Source organism: Garra rufa, chromosome 19 (assembly GCF_049309525.1).
Source record: "Garra rufa chromosome 19, GarRuf1.0, whole genome shotgun sequence".
Classification (NCBI taxonomy): domain Eukaryota; kingdom Metazoa; phylum Chordata; class Actinopteri; order Cypriniformes; family Cyprinidae; genus Garra; species Garra rufa.
In genome coordinates this window covers 22,103,973-22,116,024 of record NC_133379.1, presented here as the reverse complement: position 1 = coordinate 22,116,024, position 12,052 = coordinate 22,103,973, and the positions used below count along the sequence as shown (strand labels likewise).

Below are 12,052 nucleotides of genomic sequence, written 5' to 3'. Positions count from 1 at the left end.
AACAAAATAAAAATAAACAAAATAAACTTATCAGTGTCATTCCAAACCGGTACGCGGTACCAAACCCCTCTCTTTCAACAAAAAATTAAACAAACAAAAAACCCTTAAAAATGTAAAAGAAAATACAAATAACACTAACCAAACAAAGAAAAAAACTATTAGAAAGAAGCAAAAGAAACCAATCAGTGTCATTCCAAACTGTACACTAACAAGTCTCTTTCCACAAAACAAAACAAAAAAATAAAAATAAAATTAATTTAAAAAAATCAACAAAATAAAAAGAAAAAAAACTAATCAGTGTTATTTCAAACTGGTATACTAACCAACCCTTTTTCCACAAAACAACACAAAACAAAAAAATAACATGAACAAAAAAACTAATAAACAAAAGAAACTAATCAGTGCCTTTCCAGCTCCAATAATAATAATAAAAAAATAATAATAAAAAAAAAGTAAAGTCTGGTTTGGAACAACATGAAGGTGAGCACATGTTGACAGATTTCTGGGTGAACTAGTCATTTAAGGCAAAAAGGGAGGCATTGGGAAGAGTATACCAGCACGCACAGGGTGGGAACAGACTCCAGGAGGCCGGCCGCAGACCAGAGCAGGGGGACGCTGAGGGAGCAGTGGAGGAAGCATGGTCAAATAACACATTGCACATGCATGCAATAAGTGCAAAGCAATGCAACATACATTCCATATACAGTGTCACCACAGTCAGTAGATGTACAAGCAGTAAAAAATAGAGCCAAAGCCCAGTAAAAAGCATCTGCATAGTCAAAGCTAATGATATAAACTCCATGTACCTCATTTGTTTCTTGCATTGCCCTTAATAATGAAACAGTAAAGAACATTGCTGTAATTACGCTCAGGAGCCCCAGGGCTTTTTTCAGGCTGATTACGCTGTGCTGTGCCAAGCCATTGCATCTCAGCAATGATATTAGTCCTACAAGACGATGTGTACCATTGAGCTCTACCACCCACCCACAGCAAACCAGCATTCTGATTGGTCCGATGAGTCACAACGATGATGATGACGATGATGATTCATCCCTCTGCGGACGCCAATAAGCATTGATTTGATACACAAGACTGCTAAAACCAAACAGAAAACGGCTGCAGGTGATGGATAAGTCTCCAGACAGCTTGGCAGGCTGGTTAGTTATGATGTAAACTGACCTCTCAGGCTGCATGGTCCACAGCCACTCCAAATATGACTAAACCTATTGCTCTTGTTAGGATTGTAAAGGCCAGCAACAGTCCATTTGAGATTCTATTAGTCAAGTTGTTTCTTTTGACATTTCAATGAGACATTCTGTAAATAAAGAGAATGAATTGTACCATTCTGTTCCACAGTGTGAGATGTACATTAAAGGCACATACTCACTCCAAAAAAACACTAATCATAAAAAAAAAAAAAATTAATAAAAAAAAAATCAACAAAATAAAAAGAAAAAAAAACTAATCAGTGTTATTTCAAACTGGTATACTAACCAACCCTTTTTCCACAAAACAACACAAAACAAAAAAACATGAACAAAAAAACTAATAAACAAAAGAAACTAATCAGGGTCTTTCCAGCTCCAATAATAAAAACAAGAGAAAATAATAAAATGATACATGCAAAACAAAAAAAAGAAAACTGAACAAAAGAAACTGATCAGTGTAATTCCAAACGGGTAAAAACAAAAACAAAAAAGTCCACCCCAAAAATGTAAAAAACACTTACCAAAAAATAAAAATAAAATAAATAAATAAATAAAATAGAAGTAAATAAACAAATAAAATGAACAAAAGAAACAAAAAAGTGTGATTCCAAACGGTACACTAATCTGTCTTTCAACAAAACAAAACAAAAAACACAATAAAAAAACTAAACAAAAACAAAATATCCACCCCAAAAATGTAAATAACACTTACCAAAAACATTTAAATAAAAAACAAATAAATAAATGAATAAATAAAATTAACAGAAGAAACTAATCAGTGTCATTCCAAACGGTACACTAATCTGTCTTTAAAACAAAAAATCCTCCAAAAAATATAAAAGAAAATAATAACACTAAACAAAACAAAACGTCACCCCAAAAATGTAAATATCAATTAACAAAAAAAGCAAAAAATAATAATAAATAAAACCGAACAAAAATATTAATTAATTAATTTACAAAATGAACAGTACGCTAATCAGTCTTTCAACAAAACAAAACATCCTCTAAAAAATGTAAAAGAAAATAACACTAACAAAAAAAATAAATAAATAAATAAATATAATTTTATAAATAAAAACAAATAAATTAATTAAATTAACAAGAAACTAATCAGTGTCATTCCAAACGGTACACTAATCTGTCTTTAAAACAAAAAATCCTCCAAAAAATATAAAAGAAAATAATAACACTAACCAAAATAAATAATAACATTCAATAAATAATTTATATATAAAATTATCTAATCAGTGTCTGTCCTTCTTCGATAATAAAATAAAGCAAAAGAACAAAAGAAACTAATTTGTGTAATTCCAAACTGGTATTAACCGGCAAACCAGTCTCTTTCCACGAAACAAAACAAAACAAAACAAAACAAAACTTCACCCCAAAAATGTAAATATCTATTAACAAAAAAGCGGGAAAAAAAAAAATATATATTAATTTACAAAATGAACAGTACGCTAATCAGTCTTTCAACAAAACAAAACATTCTCCAAAAAATGTAAAAGAAAATAATAGCACTAATCAAAAAAAAAAAAAAAATTATATATATATATATATATATATATATATATATATATATAAATAATAATAAAGTGTCTTTGCCTCTCCAATAATAAAATATAATAATAAAAAAAAAAAATGAACAAAAGAAAAATGAACAAAAGAAACTAATCAGTGTCATTCCAAACCGGTATGCTAACCACTCACTTTCCACAAAACAAAACACTAAAAGCAAAACAAAAACTAAAAATGCACTCCAAAAAAAGAAATCTGTCTTTTTCTGATTTTTTCTCCAACAAAAGAAAAATTAACTAAAGAAACTAATCAGTGTCACTGCAAACAATACGCTTACCTGTCTCATTCAACAAAACAAAACAACCCCCCCCCAAAAAAAAAACACACAAAAAAAAATCCTCAAAAAAATGTAAAAGACAATAACACTAACCAAAATATTTTGAAAAAATTTAAAACAAAAGAAAACGCAAAAGAAACACTCCGATAAGAAAGAGCTCCAATAAGAAAACAAAACAACAAATCATTAGGAGTGAAATGAAATAAGGCAAACAACTGTGCAACACATTCAACTATGAATGTAATAAATGAAGAGGGTCAAAGGGGAAAAAGACTGGGTGTGAACCACAAATTTCCCATGCAGCGTGTTGACGGCGTGCTTCGAAATCTGAAAACCTTGCATGTCTCACACCAAATTTATTGAAATCTAAAGTGACACTTTCTTAAAAAGCAGCTGTGCCCTTCTCAAGGACGACAGGCTCTGAAACATCAAATAGCAGCTTGTAGTTTTCTTTTCGTGACGATCTGTGATTCATGCAACAGGACCCAGAGGCTCCAATCAGCACCTGTTCCAGTTCACTCAAGTACACACACTAAACAGTTTCGATCCGTGGGTGATTCAACCAACTTTGTTCCAATCCACTCACTCTCCAATATGATTAATATCTCACTGCAACACACAAGCTTTCAAAACACAGTATCTTTTCATAGGCCCAGCAGCCTCGAGAGGAATCTGAATGCATATTCCTGATGATGTTTGCTGTTTATAATGCCCTGCAGTAGAAGTAAGCTGTTATGGGATGGTTAATACAGACGTGAGCAGAGGGACTGATGAGCTCTCCCAGCAGGGTTTGAGGTATGTGTAAGTGTGTGTTTTGTGGTACCTGGTTTTGGCACGGAGTTGGTAACAGACTGCGGGACCTTGTCGTTTATCAGCTCCACACACTCGCTGGGAAAGAAGCCAACCTGTGAAGAGCAGAGAAGGTTTGAAAAGCTTCTCTCTCTGGCGACAGACATGCCGAGGCTTCATCATATCACTCTGCGTTCTGCTCTTAGTCACATTCAGAAAAGAACATGTAACTGTGTCATAACATAATTCTTCAAGAGACAAACTACAGAGCAAAAATAATGACAATTTGTCATCTTTATGGACATTCATGTGATAATATCTGCTAGATTACAATGAAAATATAGTCTAAAATACAATATTTAAAATGCGATATTTAAAAAAAACTGACAAATGAAGAATTGGAAACTTTTTTTTGTACATTTTAAAGTTAAATTCTTCTAATGCACTTTGACGTTCAAAATTAAGAGCTCCAACCCATGTTTCCAAGAAACATTAAATCAGGACTGACTTATTTTTTTACTTTAAAGGGGACTCAACCCTCTTTTTATTTGTGATATACTGTCTCTGTCTCATTCTGACTTTTTTCTCAGAATTGTGTGATACAAACTCACACTTGCCAGTTATAAAGTCAGAATTCTGGTATATAAACTAGCAATTCTGAGAAATGAAGTCAGAGTTGTTTGACATAAACTCCCAATTGCGAGTAAGATCAGAATTGTGAGAAACAAACTTGCAATTATGTGAACAATTCTCCTCAGAACTGGACTTTATAACTAATTTGCGAGTTTATATCTTACAATTCTGAAGGGGAAAAAAGTCAGAATTGTGAGATACAAACTCGCAATTGCTAGGAAAAAAGGCATCTATTAGTTGGCACATGCTTGCATGCTGCATCAGCACGTCTAGAATGATTTGTAACTCATCTAAAACAGCTGAAAAATTATTAATATACACTATGGTTCAAAAGGTTGGGGTGTTTTTGGTGCACTTTTAAAAGTCACTTTTAGAATCCCACCAGGGGTATATTTACCTAATAAAAAATACAGTTAACAATACCAATAATGACACATATTATTTAGCAATAATGACACATATTATTTCAATTTAAAATTACTTCTATATTCTAATACATTTTAAAAATGTTTTGTGTGTGTGTGTGTGTGTGTACCTGGTATTCATCACGTTGTGGGGACCAAATGTCCCCACAAGGATAGGAATACCAGTAGATTTTGACCTTGTGGGGACATTCCTCAGGTCCCCATGAGGAAACAGGCTTATAAATCATGCACAATGAGTTTTTTTGATGAAGTAAAAGTATGCACAATCTCCTGTGAGGGCTAGGTTTAGGTGTAGGGTAGGTGTAGGGCCATAGAAAGTACGGTTTGTACAGTATAAAAACCATTACGCCTATGGAATGTCCCCATAAAACATGTAAACCCAACGTGTGTGTGTGTGTGTGTGTGTGTGTGTGTGTGTGTGTGTGTGTGTGTGTGTGTGTGTGTGTGTGTGTGTGTTTTTGAGACAGCAAAGCTAAATTTTCAGCAGCTATTACTCGATTACAGTCTTTAGAGAAAAATCAAATATGCTGACTTGGTGCTTAAAAATATTTTGTATTATTATTATTATTATGTTGAAAACAGCTTTGCTGCTTAATATTTTTGATTATTTCAGGGTTCTTTGATGAATAGAAAGTTCAAAGGAACAACACTTATTTAAAATCTGAATCTTTTGTTAGATTTTAAATGTTTACACTGTCAGTTTTGATTAATTTCATGTGCCCTGGATTTAATAAAGAGTATTCATTAAAAAAGTTAAACTATTAATATACACTGCCATTCAAAAGACATTTCTTATGCTCACTAAGGCTGCATTTCTTTGATCAAAAATCTAGAAAAAAAAAAAAAACAGTAATATTGTGAAATATTATTTCCATGTAAAATAACTGTTTTCTATGTGAATATATTTAAAATGTAATTTATTTCTAGTAATGCAATTACTCCAGTTTTTAGTGTCACACAATCATTCCGAAATTAATTATCAATGTTGAAAACAGTTGTGTTGCTTAATATTTGTTTGGAACCTGTAATACTTTTTTCGAGATCCTTTAATAAATAAAAAGTTTAAAAGAACAGCATTTATTTAAAATAGATATCTTTAACAATATGAACTACTATTTAAAAGTCTGTGGTCAGTAAATTTCTTTCTTTTTTGAATTAGAATGTCAAACATTGATAATAAAAGTAATAAATCAGCATATCAGAATCATTTCTAAAGCATCATGTGATACTGAAGTAATGGCTGATGAAAATTCAGCTTTGCATCACAGGAATAAATTATATTTTAAAATATATTCAAATAGAAACCCATTATTTTAAACTGTAATAATATTTCACAATATTACAGTTTTTCCTGTATTTTTGATCAAGTAAATGCAGTCTTGAGCATAAGAGAACTAAAAAAAAAAAAAAAAAAATCTTACTGATCTGAAATTTCTGAATGGCAGTGCTATATATAAAATAATATTACATAAACTAATCTATTTGTATAACTACAATAATCTGTGATGCATTCTACATTGTTCTTGCTAATTATGATGATTTGATACCAAGACAGTGAGGGATGCCAGGACAGAGTTTAAGTAATTTTTTAGATTAATATTTGGGGGAGAAAAAACAAATCTAAATCTACTCCGTTGTGACATTCCAGTTTTATATCAAGTAAAAAATCTCTGAAAACAATAACACAATAAGGCTTACATATTTCAAGGCTGCCTAACTTATAAACCTGCAGATAAAAGGAGCTGAAAGAAGATTCAAAGTTCATCGGTTTCTCATGCACAAACTAAAAAGAACACACAGAGCCAAATGTGGATGCTTGCCATGTTTTACAACCTCGAGTTTGATTTTATCAGTCTATCACCTACTAACTTACTGCAGATTTATGAATCAAGACAAGGCTTTCTCTATCATATGAGCTTATCTTGGAGAAAACATTAACTATGTCTATTAGTATAACCTTGGCTTTGTGACCAATCACAGACTTTTAGCAAAGCTCAGTCTCTGCTACACCAGAGCTTGATTACAAGTCTGACTTTCCCTGAGACATTGCTGACATCAGTGTGCTGATTCTCGTGGTGACAGCTGGTATTGCTGTGCAGTCTTTTTCCACCCAGACAGATGCTGTGGCTACCTGACCCAGCTGTATCCTGCCAGAGCTCAGTGTCAGACTGCCCCCCGATGGATCCAGCACACATCTGCCACCATGAGCTGGTCTCCTACAAAGGCCCTAGCTGTGACTGACTGGAGATGCAGAAATGGCATAACATGCCAAAGCACTGAATGCCAAAACAAAGGCGGCATTGCTGGGCATATGCTTCTGGGGCCACACTTTGGCAGACTGGCGAAAAAAGTGAAATGACTCATGAGTGGGTCCCGTGTACCCATATACACAAGGGTGAATAATGAGCCAAAATCAACTATTAAACTGCACTGGATTCTTTTACACATACACTATATTTCACACTGACAACTGAGTCATTTTGTTACTCATACTTGGTAAAAATGAGAAATAACACAGCTTGTTTTTGACACTTTACTAGGTGGTGGCAAAGCATGTGGACAAGCATTTACTAAATGGATTAAGAAAAGCAATGCTTGTAAAATATAATAATAAGAATTTAACTTAAAAATGTCATTGTTACAATTAAAATGATAGTTCACTCAAAAATGAAATTACTTCATGATTTACTCATCCTCAAGCCATCCAATGTGTATATGACTTTCTTCTTTCAGACAAATGTAATCAGAGTTGTATTAAAAATGTCCTGGCTCTTCCAAGCTTTATAATGGCAATGAATGACTTGAGATTTAAGTCCAATAAAGTGCATCCATCCATCATAACAAGTGCTCCACACTGACTCCAGGGGTTTAATGAAGGCCTTCTGAAGCAACGTGAAGCATTTGTGTAACAAAAATATCCATACTTAAAACCTTATAAACCATAATATCTGGCTTTTCCTAACTGTTGTACGCTTCATGAGAGAGTGGTGTTCCACCAGATGACGTAAGACATAGACATAGTGTAACAGAGGAGAAAGCAAAACAGGATCACGAATCTGTTGACTCTGTTGAATCTGCAGGATCTGTTGACTTCAATATAAGCCACAATTAGACATTCTTCCCGGAGCTATATCCTTTTTCTCTGTGTGTACAACAGTTAGTGGAAGCTAGAGGATACGGTTTCTAAAGTTTAAACTATGGATATTTTTCTTACACAAATGCATCGTTAGTTATTAAACTCCTGGAGTCATAAAGTACTTTTTATGATGGATGAATGCATTTTATTGGACTTTCAAATCTTAACCCCCATTCACTGCCATTATAAAACCTGGAAGAGCCAGGACAAATTTTAATGGAACTCCGATTGTTTTCGTCTGGAAGAATAAAGGATAATATAGGATGTCTTGAGGGAGAATAAACATGGGGTAATTTTCAGTTTTGGGTAAACTATCCCTTTAACTACAATTATAAACAATTTAAATTATGTCTATTTGATGATATGAAAAGTCATGTATTTAAGTATAACATTTAAAACATGAATCAATTTAATCAGGGTTCATACAGATACTGTAAAATACAGTTCCAGGAGTTTCAAGAGATCTCACTTATGGACTTGGACTTCCAATCCAAGCTTCGAAGTCCCGACCTGAATAATGATTCACCAACCATCATTTCAGATCAGGACTTGGTGTGCGGTTTATGGATCACAAATCATTTAATTCACAGGATAATTCAAAACCCACTCTGAAGTTCTGATCTAAATCAAATGATTCACGATACGCAACTTGAGGTTTCGATCTAAATCGATTGATTAATGATTAGGGCTGGGTATCGAGTTTGATACTTTTTAAGCACCGACCGAATTGTCTCGATACTATCGAGTATCGAAAAAATCATTTTCGTTCGGTACCAAATTTCGATACCCAAGGATATAATCTTGTCAACGTCAGTGAGCTAGAAAACGTGCGGTATCTTTAACTTTCCCAGATCAAATGCTGGTGATTAGCTGCGGCGAGGCTGCCTTGAAAATCAATAGTTTACAGCGGTTACGCCCACTCGCCCAGAGCTTGTCAAATGTGAGGCTGTAATGTACACTATACTTTAAAGCATAGCATAAATTTAACGCAAACGATGTATAAGTGATCAAAAGTATTGCTACATTATGACAATATTGACGGCAACAGCGTGCGATGCAATATTTGTAAAAAGGTTTCAAAATCCCGTTTGTGTCCTCCCACTTTCAAAAGGTTTTGTTAAAGTAATATCTTGTATTGTAGAATGCACGCTCATCACCGCCGAGTTTCGCGGGATCGTTGAAACGAAACCAAAAGTAAGACGCGCACACGCATTTAAAGCAATTTTAATACCCCACGTTTCGAGAACGACTCCCCAATGCGCGCAAATTAGGCTACATAAAATATTGAAGCTGTTATTAGTATGTGGGCTAATAAATTGTGTAGTTGTCTATTAATAGCTCTGTATCATGCTTGAAGATTCGGTCTCTGTTTGCACTTTGAATTTTGAAAGAGTAGCCTATTTTGATTATGGCTGTATTTATTGTCTACACGACTAAGAAACAACCGTGTCTGCCGTTTTTGTTATTTATAATATATTTTGTCATTTATTTAGATTTTAATCTAAATGCAGTGGTTGCCTCTAATTTAGATGGCTGCACCTACAGTATAATAGAGAAAATAAACATCTTGTTCATGTACTCATATTATCATTTATTCTTGTCCCTTGCTTAAGGTGTAAACTAAATATATTAAAAAGGCTTTCAGAATCAGCCCATTTACTTGTAAAACATCTGCAATCAGAATCAGCCATGAAGAATCAATATCGGTGCTACATGCTAATTTTTCTGAAGAAGAACTGTTGAGTGATTTCAGGTGATCTTAAAAGGTTAGTTCACCAAAAAATGAAAATTCTGTCATTAATAACTCACCCTAATGTTGTTCCAAACCCATAAGACCTTTGTTTATCTTCAGAACACAAATGAAGATCATTTGGATTTAATCAAAGAGCTTTCTGATCCTCCTATATTTACTGGATATGCATTTTCAATGCCCAGAAAGGAACCAAAAACGTAGTCAAAATAAGTCAATGTGAATACTTCTGTGTGCAAAGTAAACAAAAATAACTTTATTCAAAGATTTATCTATGGGAGGATCAGAAAGCTCTTGGATTAAATCCAAAATATCTTCATTTGTAGATAAATAATGACAGAATTTTATTTTTTGGGTGAACTAAACCTTTAAGCAGCAGTGAGCCTCACAAATACTTAAATCTGATTGAGTTAAAACTGTTTGAACTTTATTAAAAAAACATTCACTGATATATTGTGTTAACTACACTTTGTTCATTTTGTGCTTTTGTTCCTTTGTTTATTGGTCTTAGAGATAAGCCTGATGTGAAAGTGTCACAAACATCCTGAAAAAGTAATCTTGTTAAAATACATTTCTTAAAATAAAAGTAGTGCTGGGCGATATGACGATATATATCGTGGGGACGATAGAAAAGTGTCTATCGTCCTATTTCTCTTCTATCGTTTCTATCGTCTCTAACCTAATTTGATCAATTACTAAAGAAAATATTGCATTAAATAGGCTATGACAAATGTATGATAGTGTCTTGTTGCTGTGCAATGCATACTCTACCCTATAAGTGATAATCAAGAATAAAAACGAACTTTTTCACAAAGAAACTCCGTCTTGTGCGACGTGACGCTTTACGTTGTTGCGACATGCTTTAACTCGTGAGTGCTTAGCCTAAAGATGGAGACGCAAGAGGTTGAAGATGAATGCCCGGATCGAGTCGCAACAAACTGAAACTGCTACGCAGGCAGCAGACAAGAAGTACTTTTACCGACACGTGGGGGTACGTCAGTGATTTTGTTGCATTTTGGCTTCAAGAGCTCCGACACGGAGCAGAAGACAGTCATGTGCAAACTCTGCCAAAAGACTGTTTCCGCGCCCGACGCTGACGCCTGTTTCACGCCTTTCACACACATACTTCGTCTGCAGTGCGTATACGTTGCGTATTTTTTTCCGCACCCATGTTAACGGATCAGATCGTTCACACTGCACGCGGTTGCTGTCCGGCAGTGCGTTCCAGAAGCGGTGCGTTTGCAGCAGTGGAGCGATCCTTTCGGCACAGAGTCTGTTTTTGCTGCGCTGCATGCGCTGAATTAAAGTGACAGCGCATTGTTCGCTGTAAAAATGAACATGGATTGACACGGAAATGTACCATAAATGCAGTCTACTGTGTTTCACAGTCAACACGTGGCTTTTTGGCTAGGTTTAAAATAGTGCAGTTTTAAATAAACAAGGCAACATAATAGATGCACTTGTCCAGGTAGAAAAGTTCTTTAAAATATGGGTTTTATTTAATACGAAAGAAAGGCACAGAGAGCCGACTGCTTGTCTGTGGTAAGTTTTAATTTAAAATATTTGTGATAGCCCAATTTCAATATGAAAAGGAAGTTATAGCCTATAACCTATGCTGTGTTTAAATGTGTTGCAACTTGCTTGAGCAACTTAATATACAAATCTAGAAGTCAAGTGCATTGAATAATAGCCTACGTTGTTTATAATACATTGAGTTTAAACGTGAATATGTCTAGTATTATTGTATTAGTGTACTGTGATAAAAGAGTATCCCAATGCTGAAAAAGCACGTTTGGATTTGAAATTAAAATAACGGATAAATGGTGTGTTTGTGGTAAACAGCCGCGGATCAGGAACGGACTGCAAACGCGTTCTGTGTGGAATTAAAACGAGTCCGTGCTGCCTCTGCACCGCATACGTAACGCACACGGACTGTATACGCACTGCAGACGGAGTATGTGTGAAACAGGCGTGATACTTTATTTTGGTTTGCAAATTTTGCACTACAAGGTTGAAAAATGTTTTGTTTATTTTTTATAATTGAGTGCTTTTCTGCTCAGAAACTTGAAATGGCTGTGCACTTTAATAAAAAAATAGTTTATTTTGATAATACTATTTAACTATGATGTGGATAAAAAATGTGAAGGCTACTGTAGCTCTACCTCCACCACATCTGTTGTCATTTGATACATTTATATTGCTGCACTAAAATTTATTTTTCTCATTTGTGACAGTTCAGTTAAATGTCACTTC

At 34.2% G+C, this 12,052-nt stretch overlaps 1 protein-coding gene across 1 annotated transcript in view; it reads right to left on the bottom strand.

Annotated features, from left to right (window-relative positions):
- The window catches only part of arhgap32b (Rho GTPase activating protein 32b), a 93,176-nt gene that overhangs the window by 20,973 nt on the left and 60,151 nt on the right, over nt 1-12,052 (bottom strand). The window contains exon 10 of the mRNA XM_073823983.1: nt 3,821-3,971. Within this exon, the coding sequence (XP_073680084.1) occupies nt 3,821-3,971 (151 nt within the window). The remainder of the gene's footprint in view (nt 1-3,820; nt 3,972-12,052) is intronic.